The sequence below is a fragment of the Symsagittifera roscoffensis genome, chromosome 2, assembly GCF_963678635.1.
Source record: "Symsagittifera roscoffensis chromosome 2, txSymRosc1.1, whole genome shotgun sequence".
Lineage (NCBI taxonomy): Eukaryota > Metazoa > Xenacoelomorpha > Acoela > Convolutidae > Symsagittifera > Symsagittifera roscoffensis.
The window spans coordinates 9,176,726-9,196,095 of record NC_087063.1 but is presented as its reverse complement, the minus strand read 5'-3'; the positions used below and the strand labels follow the sequence as shown (position 1 = coordinate 9,196,095).

Here is a 19,370-nt window from a genome sequence, read left to right as displayed (position 1 = left end):
TCATCGTGAATTCAAATTTCGTTGTGTCTCTTGCACTCAGCCTGGTGGAAACCAATACTCTAATCGAATCTGACCTTGACCATTTTTTTTGTTTGTCTGCTTATGTTTTGTCGGCTTAGTTTCCATATCTAAGAATAGTTTGTTTTAGCTATAAACAATTTTCACTGCAGTTGCTTTTAACATTTTAGAAATTCGGCCGAATCGAAATTTGCTTTTCACATTGGTTGTAATTTTACCTGCGCGATCTGTTAACACTTTTTTTTCTTTTTTTTTTGTCTTTTTAATTGGCCTTATATTTTTCGGCGTAATTAATAACGACTTAGTGGCCTCTTATTGCATCGTTACGACCGAAAAAAATTTTGCTCGCGTGTGTACTCTGAGGTTAAAAATGACTTTACATTTTAATACGAACTTGAAAATGGCGCGAAAAATTGAACGATTTCTAGTTTCGAAAGTGGACTTTGTTTTTAAGATATCCCAGCGGAATAAAAACTTTACCTATTGATCCAATTTTATTAAGTTGCGTTCATGTTATCAAAGAAGTGCCAATCATAAAATGTTCTAGAAATTCAAAGAGCTTGAAGGTCATCTATTTTTTTCGTTAAAATTTGAAAGTTGAGATTTTTTCAAGAAAGTCGGTGATTTTTTGTTTACTTGCGTTCATTACTCTTTTCCAATCTTCGATTGGCTGTTTTGAAATTTTTGGGTTTTGGTCTAATTTGGGTTTTGGTCTAAAAAACCTCAATTTATTTGAGTGGATTTTTTGAAGTTTTTTTTTGCTAAATTTGAGGAATCAAAAACTTAAAGAGTTTTTAAAAATTTCTGCGAAAAGTTTTCAAAAAGTTTTTTTTTTTGAAAATTCTGTTTTTACAGTTGCGATAAGCAATGGTAACTAGTCTTTTTTCCCGTAAACAACTTTGTCCACAGGACTCTTTGACTCCCTATGTACCTTTTTTCATCGTGAATTCAAATTTCGTTGTGTCTCTTGCACACAGCCTGGTGGAAAACAATACTCTAATCGAATCTGACCTTGACCATTTTTTTTGTTTGTCTGCTTATGTTTTGTCGGCTTAGTTTCCATATCTAAGAATAGTTTGTTTGAGCTATAAACAATTTTCACTGCAGTTGCTTTTAACATTTTAGAAATTCGGCCGAATCGAAATTTGCTTTTCACATTGGTTGTAATTTTACCTGCGCGATCTGTTAACACTTTTTTTTCTTTTTTTTTGTCTTTTTATTTGGCCTTATATTTTTCGGCGTAATTAATAACGACTTAGTGGCCTCTTATTGCATCGTTACGACCGAAAAAAATTTTGCTCGCGTGTGTACTCTGAGGTTAAAAATGACTTTACATTTTAATACGAACTTGAAAATGGCGCGAAAAATTGAACGATTTCTAGTTTCGAAAGTGGACTTTGTTTTTAAGATATCCCAGCGGAATAAAAACTTTACCTATTGATCCAATTTTATTAAGTTGCGTTCATGTTATCAAAGAAGTGCCAATCGTAAAATGTTCTAGAAATTCAAATAGCTTGAAGGTCATCTATTTTTTTCGTTAAAATTCGAAAGTTGAGATTTTTTCAAGAAAGTCGGTGGTTTTTTGTCTACTTGCGTTCATTACTCTTTTCCAATCTTCGATTGGCTGTTTTGAAATTTTTGGGTTTTGGTCTAATTTGGGTTTTGGTCTAAAAAACCTCAATTTATTTAAGTGGATTTTTTGAAGTTTTTTTTGCTAAATTTGAGGAATCAAAAACTTAAGAGTTTTTAAAAATTTCTGCGAAAAGTTTTCAAAAAGTTTTTTTTTTGAAAATTCTATTTTTACAGTTGCGATAAGCAATGGTAACTAGTCTTTTTTCCCGTAAACAACTTTGTCCACAGGACTCTTTGACTCCCCATGTACCTTTTTTCATCGTGAATTCAAATTTCGTTGTGTCTCTTGCACACAGCCTGGTGGAAACCAATACTCTAATCGAATCTGACCTTGACCATTTTTTTTGTTTGTCTGCTTATGTTTTGTCGGCTTAGAGTCCATATCTAAGAATAGTTTGTTTTAGCTATAAACAATTTTCACTGCAGTTGCTTTTAACATTTTAGAAATTCGGCCGAATCGAAATTTGCTTTTCACATTGGTTGTAATTTTACCTGCGCGATCTGTTAACACTTTTTTTTCTTTTTTTTTGTCTTTTTCATTGGCCTAATATTTTTCGGCGTAATTAATAACGACTTAGTGGCCTCTTATTGCATCGTTACGACCGAAAAAAATTTTGCTCGCGTGTGTACTCTGAGGTTAAAAATGACTTTACATTTTAATACGAACTTGAAAATGGCGCGAAAAATTGAACGATTTCTAGTTTCGAAAGTGGACTTTGTTTTTAAGATATCCCAGCGGAATAAAAACTTTACCTATTGATCCAATTTTATTAAGTTGCGTTCATGTTATCAAAGAAGTGCCAATCATAAAATGTTCTAGAAATTCAAAGAGCTTGAAGGTCATCTATTTTTTTCTTTAAAATTCGAAAGTTGAGATTTTTTCAAGAAAGTCGGTGATTTTTTGTTTACTTGCGTTCATTACTCTTTTCCAATCTTCGATTGGCTGTTTTGAAATTTTTGGGTTTTGTTCTAATTTGGGTTTTGGTCTAAAAAACCGCAATTTATTTAAGTGGATTTTTTGAAGTTTTTTTTTTGCTAAATTTGAGGAATCAAAAACTTAAGAGTTTTTAAAAATTTCTGCGAAAAGTTTTCAAAAAGTTTTTTTTTTTAAAATTCTGTTTTTACAGTTGCGATAAGCAATGGTAACTAGTCTTTTTTCCCGTAAACAACTTTGTCCACAGGACTCTTTGACTCCCCATGTACCTTTTTTCATCGTGATTTCAAATTTCGTTGTGTCTCTTGCACACAGCCTGGTGGAAACCAATACTCTAATCGAATCTGACCTTGACCATTTTTTTGTTTGTCTGCTTATGTTTTGTCGGCTTAGTTTCCATATCTAAGAATAGTTTGTTTTAGCTATAATCAATTTTCACTGCAATTGCTTTTAACATTTTAGAAATTCGGCCGAATCGAAATCTGCTTTTCACATTGGTTGTAATTTTACCTGCGCGATCTGTTAACACTTTTTTATTTTTTTTTATTTTTAATCGGCCTAATATTTTTCGGCGTAATTAATAACGACTTAGTGGCGTCTTTTTGCATCGTTACGACCGAAAAACATTTTGCTCACGTGTGTTATCTGAGGTTAAAAGGGACTTTACATTTTAATACGAACTTGAAAATGGCGCGAAAAATTGTGAACGATTTCTAGTTTCGAAAGTGGACTTTGTTTTTAAGATATCCCAGCGGAATAAAAACTTTACCTTTTGATCCAATTTTTTTAAGTTGGGTTCATGTTATCAAAGAAGTGCCAATCATAAAATGTTCTAAAAATTCAAAGAGCTTGAAGGTCATCTATTTTTTTCTTGAAATTCGAAAGTTGAGATTTTTTCAAGAAAGTCGGTGGTTTTTTTGTTTACTTGCGTTCATTACTCTTTTCCAATCTTCGATTGGCTGTTTTGAAATTTTTGGGTTTTGGTCTAATTTGGGTTTTGGTCTAAAAAACCTAAATTTATTTAAGTGGATTTTTTTTGAGTTTTTTTTTTGCTAAATTTGAGGAATCAAAAACTTAAAAGTTTTCAAACATTTCTGCGAAAAGTTTTCAAAAAGTTTTTTTTTTTGAAAATTTTGTTTTTACAGTTGCGATAGGCAATGGTAACTAGTCTTTTTTCCAGTTCACAATTTTGTCCACAGGACTCATTGGACTCCTAATCTACCTTTTTTCATCGTGAATTCAGATTTCGTTGTGTCTCTTGCACACTAGCCTGGTGGAAACCAATACTCAGTTCGAATCTGACCAGGATTGTGTGCTTATGTTTAGTTGCCATATCTAAGAATCGTTGATTTTTTTGGAAACAATTCTCACTGCAGTTGCTTTTAGCATTTTGTTTTGCAACTCCGGCCGAACGAAATTTGCTTTTCACATTGGTTGTAATTTTGTCTTTTTAATCGACATTTTTTTGTCTTTTTAATCGACTTAATAATTTGCGGCTTTATTAATAACGACTTGGTGGCCTTTAATTGCGGGAGTTCGATTCCAGTTGACCTGTTTTTTTTACAAATAGAAAATTTTGGCTAATTTAGATGTGTCTGTCTGTCTGCTTTGTTTTGTCTGCTTAGTTCCGCAGAAAGATCTTTTTTTTGAAAACTTTGTTCTTTATAGCGTTCTCAAATCTCTTGTAGAGCTTCTAATAGTGAAGGCAATTTTGTTCCGGATATTTCGGCTTTTGTTGCAATTTTATTGACAAAAACGATTTCATTCATTTTTTCCGTTTGATTTTAATCATAGTCATTCATATTTGTATCGCAAGTGGTGCGAAGCTCAGCTTGGCTTGTGGCGAATTTTTAAACAATTTGGTTTGTTTTTCTCAGTCATTTTTCTACTTAAAACTGTTGTTCAGTTTGCCTATTTTACTATGACCCTAGAATATGCCTAAGTTGTAGTTTTTCGTTCAGATCCTTATATCGCACCACGCAGAAAAATACGATACGAAAACCCTTTGTTTTTTTAAGATTATGAGCGGAAAATTTTGTTCTATTTGCACAGTACCCGCTTGTCCTTGATTTGATTTCGAACTTGTTTCGATTTTCCTAACTGTTTCGTTTCTCCCATAAACTATTTTTCCGTTTTTGCTCCGAAAAGTACTGAACTTTTGTTTTTATAGGTAAATCAGTTCGAGTGATGAGAACAGGTGGACCCAACAGTTGCAAACTGGCCTCTAAACTACAGAACACATTTGATGCACTGGACAAAAAATACGTAATAAATCAGATTTTGCCCAGCTAGACCAAAGTAAGTTACCTCAGGTTAATTAAAATTTCTTATGCTTTTAGTTGAAACTACTGATCCTTTATGTGAGTCATTGAAAGAGCGTATTAGTTGAAGTTCATGTTCAAAGTTGAGGTTCTAATTTTTGTTCCGTTGAAAAGTTAACTGGCACCAGTTGTTCGAACCTCGAAGATAGGTCGTAGGGGTTCAACTGTGGTATCATAATAAAGGTCTTTCAGTCGTAGTTGGGATTCCAAAAAAGTTTTTTCTTTTTTAAGTTTTAGACCAGCTTGATGACGCGGAGTTTGATGATGCCCAATTTAAATCTAATTCAATTTTTTGAGCTACTTTAACTTTTCATCTTTGCAGTTGTTTTGACCCAATTCAATCGCTCTTTACGAAAAATTTAACAGAATTAAGAAAAAAACGTAAGATTATTTTGAAAGGTTCTACAATTATCTTTGTTTTTGAGTTTACCACTAAACTCATTGCGGTCGGAACACGCTGTGCTATGTGCACAAAAAATGCTATTTTTGTTGGAAATAAAGGATCATTTGTGATTGAATTATATATCAGGTGTATCGGAATCAGGATGAAAACGATGTGATTGAGGCATACACGTTCTCCTTCAAGTACGAAGACGAAGACGTCATCTGCGAATTTTATAAGTATGTTATCGGTTTTAAATCTGGTTCTTTTTTTATGGAACTCGTGTGATTTCAACCATTTTATATGAGATTTCTGGCTAAGATTTTTATTGTTTTCTGTTTTTTTGAATAAATTCAGCAGGTAAAAATTGGATGAGTCAAACACATGTAAGGCTATCAGGCAATCAAATTGAAGTTTGATCTAAGCGAGGCCGTTTTCTTTCCATTTTGTCTTCAAGATCTGTGTGATATTTAGCAAGAATAAGTGCTACTGCACTTCCGAGACGTATTCGGCAACCACAGAGGCCGCCACGAAGCTGCTCGATAACATCCGACACATCCTATCCGCCATGCCACAACTACCCGAGGGCATCCTGTTCAAACTCAAACTGGGATATCGCGCTGGTTAGTACAATCGGTCAAAAAAATAGCGTTTTAGTTCCAATGAACTCAGTGAAGACAGCTATAAGTCGTTTTGACTTTTTTCAGATTTTTATCAGGAAATTTGATTTTTCGCGGTTTGACTTTCGATTCTTTTTAAAAACTACAAATCAAATTAAATTCGTAAAAGGAAGGAAAGTTATGCACACCAACTAAGAAGTGGAAACTGCCTAAAACATAGACAACATTTAGTTACGAGAGGATCCAGTTTTTCAAATAGGGCAAGTTTTATGAAAATGTGCCGATGATAAAAGATTTTATTCTAAGAATCAAACGTGATTTTTTTTCGCGAATTGAAAAATGCTCAAGAATAAGTCCTTTACTGTTTTTTATGATTTCCTTGTTCAGTGACAGTCATCCAAATGTCTGCTTGCCATGTTGTTTTTAGATTGATATTTTTTGTCACTTTAAATGTTCAAATGTGTATAAAATTGGTACCCGCAGTCAAAATGAGCAGCTGTAGGTTAATTATATCATTCAGACTCCTTAACCAATTAGGATAGTGTCAAAAATATTGCATTTACAAAATGATTCAGCCATACCCATTTCGCAAAGTGGAAAGTTAATTGTTAGGTTCAAAATTTTTGAATGCACAACCGATATGTTAGTCCATTAGAAGGACGGATATTTACACTAGCGTCAGTTTCGTGTATTATTAAGAACCCTCTTTTTTTCTAACCTCAGTCGCAAATATTGGTTTCAATTTTGGGGCACATTTACAGTATTTTGATAGCATGTGCTTTGACAGTCGAATATTAATAAGTTAGCACAGTTGATGCATTTTCAATTCATCGAATGAACCGAAAAAAGCAATTTGTTTCAACATAACAATAATAAACTCGATTTTAGAAATTTTCTAACACATTATATCTCGCCATTTTTGGAAATGCATAGTTTATACATAATGTGGCGTTATGATTTCCAATTTATTAAATGCAAAATTAGTGTGGATGCCTTCAATTTGTTATATTTCAAATTATTACTTGCAAAATTGTGTCTATTTGTATTTGGTGGCACTTGCTGAATCGCATTGGTAATTTATTCACATATGTAGCTGCCTTCTTCGTGACTAGTATTTGTCGGTGGTGAAGCGTGCGTGGTTAGTGCGTGAGACTCAAATTTTCTTGATTGCAGTAGGTCGCAGATCGAATCCTAGACCTAGCCGAAGTTTTGCTAATTCGAGGCTTATTTCTATTTTTTTCTTATTGCACTTTCTTAGAACTAATTTTTTTGCGAGTTTTTGCGAAGCAAAGCTTCGCCTCTGTGTTACTATTAAGTACAATAGGGTAGGGGTATTGTTCCTGATATCACGTGTTTCTTAGAATCCCATCTAAAAGCTAGCTTGATATTCTAACAGCTAGCTTGGTTTTGCTTGCCTAAATGTTTCTTCAGATAAAAATATTTATTTTAAGTGATCAAGGGCCAATTTTATCAATAGTAACCCTCATTACACAGGCAACAGTTCGTTTTTTCCCATCTACTCATTTTCAATTTCTGCGTTCAGTTTCTGCTTACAGTTTCATCAGAGTATGCATATATAGTCCAGTGCTACACTAAAATCGATAATGATGATATTATTGCAGGCTGTTGTATTTTTTATCTTGTTGAAAATACATTGATTACCTGAGCTTGAAAGTTTTATCGCTACTGGTGGTTAGAAATTTACCAATTTGACCAACATACAGTTAATATTGCTCAATTTTTTCTTGTTTTCTATCAACGTATTCAGCGAGTTATTCCGACGCAACAAAAATAATGATCTAAAATTTCTTTATAGTTTCATGTCACTTACGTTAAAAGGAAGGTAAACTCGACTAACTAACAGCAAAGATGCACTGGTCACGAAAATTGTGATCTTCTTATTTCGAAAATGGAATTTAATTTTCAGATTTCACGGCGAAATAAAATTGGGTTACTTTCATCAAAAAAGTGTCGAACCATAAATTATTCTAGAATTTCTAAGAGATTTAAGGTTATATTTAAGAGTTAATGAACGTGGTTCAGACTCTTATTGAGGTCGTGATGTTTTTTTAAAATTCTGTTTTGTATCGCAAGAGGTGCGAAGATCCTCTTGGCCTCTGTGTTAACAATTTAACTTGACAAAGACATTTTTACTAACCGTAACCCAACGCGATTCAAACGCATTGAAGCATTTGTTGAGCTTATAACTATGGCTTTGGAAGCTATTTGAGTGAAACAGTAGTGTAGCCAAAATCTGGAAATAAACTATTGGACACAGAACAATTGAATGATGATGTAGAGTTTGTTTTTCAGGAACTCCGGAGGATTACAACCCACCTGGGTTTTCAACTCGAGAAATGAGTACTCTGTTGAAGTTCACTGGACCCAACAGACAACTAACGATGGGATGTGTGCCTACGGTGAGACCAGACTGCTTTACTTATTGTTTATCCATATGACGTGGCATCCGTAAATCGAACAGTAACCTATAAGTAACCTACTGTAAAAAAGCACGAGGAATTGTCTTAAACATAAAAAATAATAAAGTTTTTCATTCTTATCCGATCTCATTGGGTATAGCAAATGATCCTGAGTAAATCTGCGTATATTTCAAGGTCAAGATTGATTTTCCGAAAAGTGTGTCCCATTTGTGCGTGAATTTTGAAAAAAGGATATCATTTAATTTTTAGTAGTACATTAAGTTCAGTTCGGATAAAATGGTACCAGTATTCGAAAACATTAAAAACCTTTCAGTCTAACATAACCACTTCAAAGTAGACATAGTTATAAAAATATTCTATGAAGCTGGTAATCAAATTTGTATCTCTGAAGGTGGTCAATTCTACATCTCTGACTGTGCGCGCTCTGGACACGCAGTTCCCTGAGTCGCTTCCTGAAGGAGTCACTTATGACGAAAACGTCACGAGCCCTAAGCAATTGGAACCTGATGTCAGCGCAGAATACGGAGAAGTTAGCAATCAAAAAGGTGCCAGTAACAAAGACGGGGATTCTTCCGACGAGTCAGAAATAATCGTTCCTACAAAACGTCGAAGAACTTCGCCACAAGTTGTTGATAATGCAGAAAGTACTGAGCGTGCTCAGGTTGAAGAGCAAAATCGACCGAAAAGATCAAAAATTGACCTGAACGAATCTGTGACTCGTGATTCGTACCCGAGACGGGCATCGAGTCGAAACGCGACTGCGTCTTTGGACCCTATTGAAGAAGCGTCTACTGCGAGTCCAAGTGTCCATTCAGAAACGAATGAAAAACAGAGTAAAGAGCAAATTCAAGGGGCTACTGACAAAGAACATGGTGAAGATTTAGAAGGTGGAGACGACTGCAATGCAACTGTTAATTTGGAGGCTAGTTTGACCTCGTCGATTGAGGAAGTAGAGAACGATGATGAGAATGAAATGGATGTCGAAAAAGAACTCATAAGATGTCCCTGCGGGAAAAATCAGCTGGTAGGTTAAATGTTGGCCACAGTCAGCAAGAATTTGCTGGAATTAATTTGTAAGGACTCATCCAATAATATCTTCTTGAGGGACATTTTTTAAATTAATTTCACTGATCAACTAAACTGCTTGAGTTCAAGCTATAAAATACAGTAATTTCGGCAAATTCACCAAAATGATCTATTCAAAGGAATTTTAAGGGATATTTTGATACAACTCCCATGATTGTGTGCAATTAGAAATGGAATAACTTTCAAACGCATTTATTTTTTATTGTCAATATTTTTAATAGATCGAGTGGGTGATGATATCCTGCTGTGCATGTGGACTTAAGTCCCACGTCGGTTGCTATGGTTTCCCAACTGAGCGTGAAGTTCCTGACAAAGTGCTCTGCTACTTCTGTGCCAGGGACAATCCAGAGCTGGAAGAGTACCGAGAACTGTGCACTGTTGACCCGCAAATGAACCCACAGCAAGCTATGGTTCGTCTATCTTTTGTCGAAGCTGCATCCCGCAACGATAATTTTGTTGAATACCCGTTCTATTTGCAAAAGCAAGCATTGTAGTTTATTACGAGTTGATTTTTTTTTCAATCGAAATTGCACGAAACAGTGTTCATTTTGGTCAACACTTTTGCTGCTTAGTATTGGCAGTTTAAAAGCATGTGTTCTGCTTTTATATTTGACTGTCTCTTGGTTCTTTAAGCCTCAATAACAAAGTTCTGTTGGGCAGTCGACTTGGATCCTCAAGGCCTGTGTTTTGATTCCCGTAGATGTTATATATGTTTCAAAACTCAGCTTTTAAAGCTATTTCGTTGGGTTTTGTCGTTGGTAAAGTGCATCATTGCTTCTGTGTCAAAATTAGGTTCCTAGGCTCATTATAAAACCATGAACTCCGATATCTTATATTTCAGTTATTTACACTAGCGATCACCGTTGCGTATTAGTACGAATCTTCTTTGTTTCTAACCTAACTCTAGTAAAAGTGTTCATTGAAAATAGAAAGTTTTCACTTATTTGGTGGCACTTTCGCTATAATCACAATCTAGCTATGGAAATTTCGCAGCATCAGTTTTCTGCTTTATTTGTGGCTAGTGTTTGTGGTGTATTAAGTGTGCGTGACCGAGTGGTTAGTGTGTGAGACTCATAATTTCTACGTCGCTGAGCGAATCCCAGACATGGCCGAATTTTAACTTATTCGAGGCTTATTTCTATTTTTTCTTATTGTTTTTTATAGAGTTGCTTTTGTCGTGTTCTCGTTAGTGTTTGCGAAGCGAAGCTCGGCCTCTGTTTATTTTTTTGCTCCATTAGGTTAAAAAAAGTTTTGAGTTATGAATATGTGGACTTATTCGCCTCCTATTGCGTCGTTTGATAGGCGAAAAGGGTGGCGTCTCTCATGAAGGAGGGACCGGATATTGGAAATTCATTTTCCCTTATTTTCAGCCTATCAGAAGTGAGTGCTCAAAAATCTCAAAGAAATAGCGAAAATCTCAAAGACAGCGAATAAATCCAAGCCATTAAAGTTAATATTGACCTATTTGAAAATAAGCAGATACATCAATTTTCTAATACTGCGAAATCAAAACCGATTCTAACAAAAAACTAAAACCGATTTAAAAAAAATAAAAACAAACCAAAAATTTTTGTTTATTTGTGCAAATTGTACAGCATAACGTTTCCATTTCCCGTTAATTAAGACTTAGGTTATGTGTAAACTTCGTGCAGCCAATAGGAACTTCAAACGATTCTGATTGGCTTAAAGTTTTTCATCATTCGGTCCTTCAATCATAAGAGTAACTCCCGGCGAAAATGTTTATTATGAGGGTGTGTTTCTGGATTAGAATTTTCAGTTTGAAAATGTATGATAGCTCGAAGATTTTCTTGACACTTGTGAGAGCAAGTGTTCTGTGATCGGGAGCTAGAATTTTTTCTCTTATCCTTTTTGCTTCCAAATCTGTATGAAAATTAACCTGGTTTATTGTTGAACCCTAACATTTTCCGACCGTACCTTGTTTTTTTTCAGTCAGTTTGAAATCTAATTTTTTTGGGGAAAATTGGATTGTCGAACATTCGTTTATCTGCTTTTGTTTCGTCGGCTTTGTTGTCACATAACTTTTCTGAGCTGTAAGCAATTTTCATTGTATTTACAAGTGTTGTTGATTTACTCCTGTAATTTGTATATTTATATTTCTGTAATTTGTATGTTTTCTAGTTTGTATTCTTTTTTCTCGCTTGAGACCTTTATTCGGTTTAACTGTTTTTGACTCTTTTTTAATCGGCTTAGTCTTATTTTTGTTTCGTTCGAAGTGCAGAAATTGAGTTTTGTATTTAATATAATTCAGATCATGTAAGAGTTCAGAGTTTCAAAACCTAATCGCTCAAAGTTATTTATGACAACAGTTTCATTTAGCATATTTTGTTCTTGGTTTAATGGGCATCTACCCGCTTATTGTCGGCTTAATGGCTGCTTGTTAATTACTAAGCTTATTTAATGCTGGTAGTTGTGTTTCTCGACTGTTTTTCAATTGTTTTAAAGTATTTCCGTCTTTTTTGCCAGCTTGCAATGCTCCTCTTGCGTTGTATCGAAAGTGATGTGATGCGAAGCTCCGCTTCGCTTCTGTATGAAAATTTTTTGTGGCTTGGTTGTTGCTTCAGAAATAAGTCTTCGATGCTAATTTAACGCTGGTAATTCACGTAATTTATTTTGAAAAATCGAGACGAAGGTATGAAAAATTTGGTAGTTTTTCAACATACACGTGGTGTTCTCGCGTTTGATTGGAAGTTTTCCGATGCTCTGCTTCGCCTCGGTGTTTAAAAATAATCTAATTTGTGCAATAATAACTGTGATCGAAACATTTTGTACTACTTGCACATCAATGGGCGGTTTGCAATTAATTGATTTTGGTTGAGCTTTGTTGTAACGGATAATGTGCATAGTGTGCGCTGACCATATGATAAATTTTTCATTGCCTACTCGACTCGATTTAAAGTAGCCCAGTGTTTTTATTGATAAGCTATCTCAAGTTGCATGCTTACAATAGTTTAAATCTTCAAAAGTACACGACTAATTGTTGCTGTTTCCAGGAGCTGTGTATGTTCCGTCGGTCGCTCATAGTGGCCATGATGTCTGACTCAGTGGAGGCCTCTTCTCTGATGGACCAACTGGACATAGACTCCAAATTGGCTCTCAAACTTGTCAGGCGTCTCGTCAAAGAAGGATTTCTACTCAAGAGCAGAAGGCATGTTGTTGTTTTACTGTATTGTTATTGCTCCTGCTGTTGTAACCTTGAGAGTAGATATCGTGGTAATTTTTACAAGACTTAACCGGATATGGGGCATGGGGGCACTCTCAAATCATTTAACTCATACATTTCACCGCACAGTACGAGTCATGCGAACTGCGAAGCTCTAGAAATGTGTTGTTTTTAGATCAGAGACGGTCTTTGTAAATATCCATCTTTTTCGTGCAGAAAGTTGAAGTACTTTCTTACCTTCTGTTATCCATACGGATATTGTAGTAAAACATCCCTTTATAAACAATGTACAATTAGGTGCTAAAACTACCAGTTGGTAATGTTTACATATTATAAACCTAACTGATTACATAATACATATAGAAGTCTGCGTATTAAATAAGTATCTATCTATACCTAACAACATATGTATTAGTTATTATGAAACGCTGTATCTCTAATGCTTCGAGGTCAGCGTCGACCAGACTTAACTTTCTAAACTGAATTTAAGTTGCTCTCTATCTCTTCGTATTCCAATTCTTAGTTAGCGATTAAGCATAGACTTTGACCATCGAGATTATACAGTTTATACCTCACCTAAAGGCTGAGGGTATAACATGGCGCAGCCAGCACTCACAAAGAACCCATTGGGGATTACGCCATTTTGGTAGAAAGCGTCCGCGGAACCACCAGTAGAGTGGGACAAATGGAACCAGCAGCTGTTTCTGGGCATCATCGCCAAAGATGGTATGAATTTGAACAAACTTCTACGCAACCCCCCAGCTGTTCGGAAACCCCAAGAACCAGGCTATGAGCTCAATATAGATGGGGAAACAGACAAACAAATACGCGATCGAAACCTACGTAACCAAGAAAAACGGGTAGCATGGGAGAACCAATGTCAACATCTGGATAACCTCGGTCCCACCGTCGACGGCATACCATGGGAGGAAGCCGATATCAAATGCAGAAGTTACATATATTTGTGTTTGGGGACGGAGGGCCAAAGACGACTCACACAATATTATCCAAATCTTAAAATTCAAGATACCTCCACCAAAGAGTTTTGGACACTCTTAACACGACTGTTTGTTAAAGAACGCAACGTAACATTCGATCGGTACGAAGCTTTTACACGCAAACAGGGGAAAACAGAATCCCTGGAAGAATTCCACTGCGGACTTACGGAACTGGTGGTAAAAGGAAATTTCAAATGCACGGCATGCAACGATGTAGGCCTTGAGTCCGAAATAGTCAGAGATCTATTTACGGCAAACATGTCAAACGACGAAGTCCAAAAAGACCTTCTCGCCGAAACAAAAACGCCCGCACAAGCATTGGACTACGCAATGAAACGAGAAAAAGGCCTCGAGAACCAAGTTTACATAAGAAAACAGGGAACTTCAAGTAGTCATACCGGATTGCCGAATATAAAATCCGAACCGGTAAACTTCGTCCAAAAGCGGGGTGGATATAAATCTCAACAGCGAGGTGGACGCGGTAGAGGAGGACAAACGTCAAGGAACTATTCGGAAAAGGCCGGACAGAGAAAAGATTGTTTCAAATGCGGAAATGCATTTTCAGCAACTCATTTAGCCCAATGCCCGGCGCGTGACAAAATTTGCAACAAGTGCACCAAGAGGGGTCATTTCGCAAGACTGTGCAAATCTAGCGAGGTAAACGCAATTCAAGAGGAGAATCAACAACAACAAGACCTTCAAAACACCGATATGACAGCCTACGTCAATTATCTACAAGCGGGTGACGTTATCCCGGGGTGGGAACTAATCCATCCGGACGATACATCCACAAACTGGATCAATTTTGAACCAAGACGGGCAGAACAACTACTTGACACAGATCTCAAAGGACACCTTATACGGGTGCGCTCGGGGAAAAACAACATCGTTTTTATTGCCGACACAGGATCACCAACATCGTTCGTAAACGAAAAAACCGCCAACCTACTGGCTACGACAGTCACGTCAGCAATAAGAACAACAATGAGGGATGACGATGAAGCTAACAAAATGGTCTGCTACAATGGCTACAAAATCCCATCCCTTGGCAGACTGACTGCCCCAATCGAATCGGGAGGTTGGACTATCCAAACAGCGTCTTTTATTGTGGTGGACGACAGACGCGCGAACATCCTGGGGCGAAACCTTCTCCCGCTAATTGGCATCCAGCTACATCAAGAACAAAACCCAGCTGGTAAGTCAGTACTACAAGTTAACAGTGTCGAAAACTCAGACACACAAATTGCAACGTGGGTCCGAACCACGTACCCGGGACTGTGTACACGAATCGGACGTTCAAAAAACCATATGGTCCATACACAATTTTTATCTGAATTCAAGGCCTTACAACAACGGGGGCGCCGCATTCCCATTCATATACAAGAAATGGTGGAACATGAGATTAGATCATTAATTGACCAAGGCCACATCACTCGACTTGAAAAATGCAATGACAACCAATTCATAAGCCCTATTGTGATCACTGTTAAAAAAGATGGATCCATCAAATTAGCCATGGACTCTAAACAAATCAATAAGTCGATCCATAAAAATAAGTACCAGATGCCAAATATTGACGTTCTGTTAGACAATATAGCACAATCGGCACAGGAAGGTACAAATAAACCAGGTACGAGTTATTTCTCGACAATCGATCTACGCTACGCGTACAGTCAACTGCCATTGGATGAAACAACTCGTACGCAGTGTAACTTCAGTATAATTGGGGGAAAGGCCACGGGAACATATCAGTTCCAAACTGGCTTCTACGGGCTAACGGATATGCCCGCAGCATTTCAGAAGGCCATCGATCTAACCCTCAACAATGAGAAAGACACTTTCGCATTTCTAGATGATATTTTAATAATATCACATGGCACAAAAGAGCAACATATTGAAAAATTGACCAATGTTTTGAACAAATTAAATACGGAAAACATGGCTATTTCAATCGATAAGTGTAAATTCGGTTGTAGGGAAGTAGAATGGTTGGGATTTATCATAAATGAACACGGCACCACACCTATGCATAAGAAGACGGATGCGATAATAAACCTACCTTATCCAACAACATTCAAACAATTGAAAAGTTTCACCTAAACAAGTTCATTCCAAATTTAGCTCAATTATGCAACCCCCTAAGACCACTATTGTCTACAGCCAACAAATTTAATTTCCATTGGAGTGAAGAAAACGGAAAAGCATTCAAAAATATCTTAAATGCCGTAAAGAATATTACGGAAAACAGACACTTTGTAAGTGATAGGGACACTCGTATTGTTTGTGACGCCAGCCGTGAAGGAATAGGCGCGGCCCTTGAACAAAACACACCAGATGGTTGGGCCACCATAGCGTATGCATCAAGGTTTCTGAATTCATGCGAACAGAAATACTCGGTAAATGAACTCGAACTTTTGGCCGCAGTATGGGCCATTGAACACTTCAAGTATTATCTTTACGGTAGACGCTTTACCTTAATAACAGACCATCAAGCACTAGTTGGTGCCTTAAAGAGTAATAGGGGCAATAAAACCTATCAGAGTAGGTTAACTAGATGGATTGATCGACTCATTCCATTCGATTTCGATATACACCACCTAGCCGGTAGTAAAATGGGTCTTATTGACTACATCTCGCGACACCCGGTCGGAAAACCGCAACCCCCGGCGTACTGGGACGAAAACTTCGTAGTAGCACTTATAGATGATTTCGTGAAATGCGTAAAATTCCAAGATAGCAGCAGTATTAACTCCGTTTGGAATAATGTCAAAACGAGTAATTATCTAGGCACCAAAAAGCTCGACCGGAACGAAAACTTCACACGTTCAAATTCGGTTCAAACAAGCAAAAGATCACTGAGGACTCCTTCAGTAAAGACTTTGAGGACGCTATGAATTTCCTGCAATCGATCAGCCCAATTAGAGGAAATTCAATGACCTTTCAAAGAGAAAAAGAAGGAGATACACAAAAGTCCACAAACCAGGCGGAGGATCTTGAAAATCCTTAAATTGAAAACTCAATTTCTCGCAAGGAGGGAAATGTTATCCATACGGATATTGTTGTAAAACATCCCTTTATAAACAATGTACAATTAGGTGCTAAAACTACCAGTTGGTAATGTTTACATATTATAAACCTAACTGATTACATAATACATATAGAAGTCTGCGTATTAAATAAGTATCTATCTATACCTAACAACATATGTATTAGTTATTATGAAACGCTGTATCTCTAATGCTTCGAGGTCAGCGTCGACCAGACTTAACTTTCTAAACTGAATTTAAGTTGCTCTCTATCTCTTCGTATTCCAATTCTTAGTTAGCGATTAAGCATAGACTTTGACCATCGAGATTATACAGTTTATACCTCACCTAAAGGCTGAGGGTATAACAACTTCAGAGCTGGATAAAACTAAGTGTTAGGAACTTAGAGTTTCTTCCCTACAATTGTGAGAGTAATTGTCTTTAGAAAATTGAGGTATTATCGATTGGGGATAATGCAAATATAACAATATGTAACCGCAAAAAGTTCCATACCTTTTTGACTGTAGAAGACAATTCTGATTTTCATTAAAAAAATAGAAAGCAGAATCAGGCCGCAAAAGCTGACCAAAAGTGGCCATCGGGATAACTTGAAGTTATCATGTCAAGTAGCAGATTGCATAAATGAGTTTTGAGGTGAGAACAAATGACGTTTTCGTGCTACACTTGATATACAGGATACGTAAGCTTAAACTGTTAAGGCTTTATTTGTCTGTCGGGTACCCAGAAAGTCTAGTCTGCTTTTTTCTCATAAGTTACCAGCGATAAGGTACAAATTTGTTGTTGAAAAATCGATCTAAATTAAGTTTCATTGGCGTCAACTTACCTGATTGGTAATTTCGGCCAACAATATAAAAATGAATTGCATTTTAGTCAGTCTTCTATTTCAGCAAAAGCCACGCAGTGAACAGAGATGAAATTGAGGCTAATGGGTTGTCCACTTACTTTGTTGAGTCCGACATTGTCCTGTCACAACCAGGAGAAGGTGAGGGCGAACACGAAGCGGAAGATCAAGAAGACAACGAAAATGACATGCAGTCAATGTCACGAGACACGAACATAGTTGACATCGAAGAGGAAGCCGAAAGTCCGATGGATAGAGATAAAGAAATTGAAGAGCGAATTCGAAATCTGTCCCTGAAAAAGGTGCCGACGCCTGCAAGGGGATCGAAAAGATTAGCGAGCAGGACATCGTCGACGCCGACTATCGCAGAGGAAAGTAAGTAGCAGTAAAATCAACATAACTAATTGAAACAAGGTGATAGGTTGCTGTGCAAGTAGCACAGAATGATCAGGCCAAAATAATTGCGAAGTAAAGAAATTCGAAAATGCGAAAAAATATATTGAGAAAAAAATTTCTAGTTTTTAAACTTATGTCGCAATTTTTTGCCTTACTTTCTGTTGCTTTTTTCAGTATAGGGCGATGGAATTAGTTGAAAAGCTTCAAACATGAGAGATAATAATAGCTACTTTTTTTTTGTAAAATATCGATAGAATTGAATTGATATTGCAGTCTTTTATGTCATATGCAGATTTTGTGTAATCTAGTCCGAAGAGCAGAGAAATTCAGACCAGAACCAGATATTTTTTTTGAATTAATTTTGATATTTTCGAATCTGATCATGGCTGAAATTTACACTAGAATTTCTTCTCACTTCGTGAAGTGGTCGGAGCAAAAAATGTCTAATAATGTCAAAAAGTCAACAAAAAGTTTTTGTTTGTTCAATCTATATCTTTAATTTGCAAATTTATAAACTCAGGTCTTGAAATTTGCCAATATGATTTTTTTACTTCTGGTAAAAAATGTGACAAGATATTATTTATCTTTGTTCTTCAAGAAGTGTCAAAGAAGGTTAGTGGAACTATGAAGCAGTCAAAATTGAACTTGGCAGTCTACGAGAGCACCCCATTGGCTAGATTTGGAGATGTGGACACGCCCATGCATGCACCAACTGCCGCGGAGGGAGGAGCCAAGAAGTCACAGAAGAAGAAGGCGGGTCTCAAGAAAAAGAAATGAAACACCGATGGATGCTATGCGTAATCAATGTTGGGAAAGTCTTCAATATCAGACTGATTTAAAACTTTGATCACTCTTCAGTTTTCAAATCTATTTCAACTTAATGTGACAATTTTCAGGGTTTGATCGAGCATTATCCGAGCTATACGGTCGTTTAGTTTGTGTTTTGCAATTATTGTTATTTTACGAAATTACGATTATATTGTTAAACGAAACCTGCTTAAAACTTGATTGGGGTGATGCTAAAAACTGAAAAGATGTAGTTTTGTTCAGTTATACTTAAATAGTTTGCAATGTTTCAGTATGTATTGATGCATGTATTTGATATTCATGTTTTCAAAGATTTTTTCAACAGTTAAATTTATTATTTGCATTGAGTTTTTTCGTTTAAATAAGTTGAATATGTGTCATAATTTTCAGAGGCTTAGCAGAATCGGCAAATTAGAATATTAGTAGAACTAGCTGGATATATGCACAAGTGAAACGTGTGTTGTATTAAGAGGCCATTTTTACCGATGCAGCCGCGATGTTACGTTGCATTGCAGAATTTTTTTTAAACTTAAAATATCAACATTTCAAATACATAAATGAATAGACAACGGGATTGTCTGTTCCAGTAATCGTCTGCCCTTGTAATTATTAGACACGAAAAATATAGCAGTAAATAACAAAAAAACGTATATGCTTTGCCCTTCT

The 19,370-nt window shown here is 36.3% G+C and overlaps 1 protein-coding gene across 1 annotated transcript in view; it reads left to right on the top strand.

The window, feature by feature from the left end:
• The window catches only part of LOC134840381 (uncharacterized), a 34,943-nt gene extending 15,949 nt beyond the window's left edge, over nt 1-18,994 (top strand). The window contains exons 3-11 of the mRNA XM_063856149.1: nt 4,755-4,882; nt 5,435-5,526; nt 5,762-5,910; nt 8,221-8,327; nt 8,740-9,372; nt 9,656-9,844; nt 12,446-12,600; nt 17,548-17,876; nt 18,496-18,994. Of these exons, the coding sequence (XP_063712219.1) occupies nt 5,856-5,910; nt 8,221-8,327; nt 8,740-9,372; nt 9,656-9,844; nt 12,446-12,600; nt 17,548-17,876; nt 18,496-18,674 (1,647 nt within the window). The 5' untranslated portion in view covers nt 4,755-4,882; nt 5,435-5,526; nt 5,762-5,855 and the 3' untranslated portion in view covers nt 18,675-18,994. The remainder of the gene's footprint in view (nt 1-4,754; nt 4,883-5,434; nt 5,527-5,761; nt 5,911-8,220; nt 8,328-8,739; nt 9,373-9,655; nt 9,845-12,445; nt 12,601-17,547; nt 17,877-18,495) is intronic.
• Nucleotides 18,995-19,370: the final 376 nt, after the last annotated feature.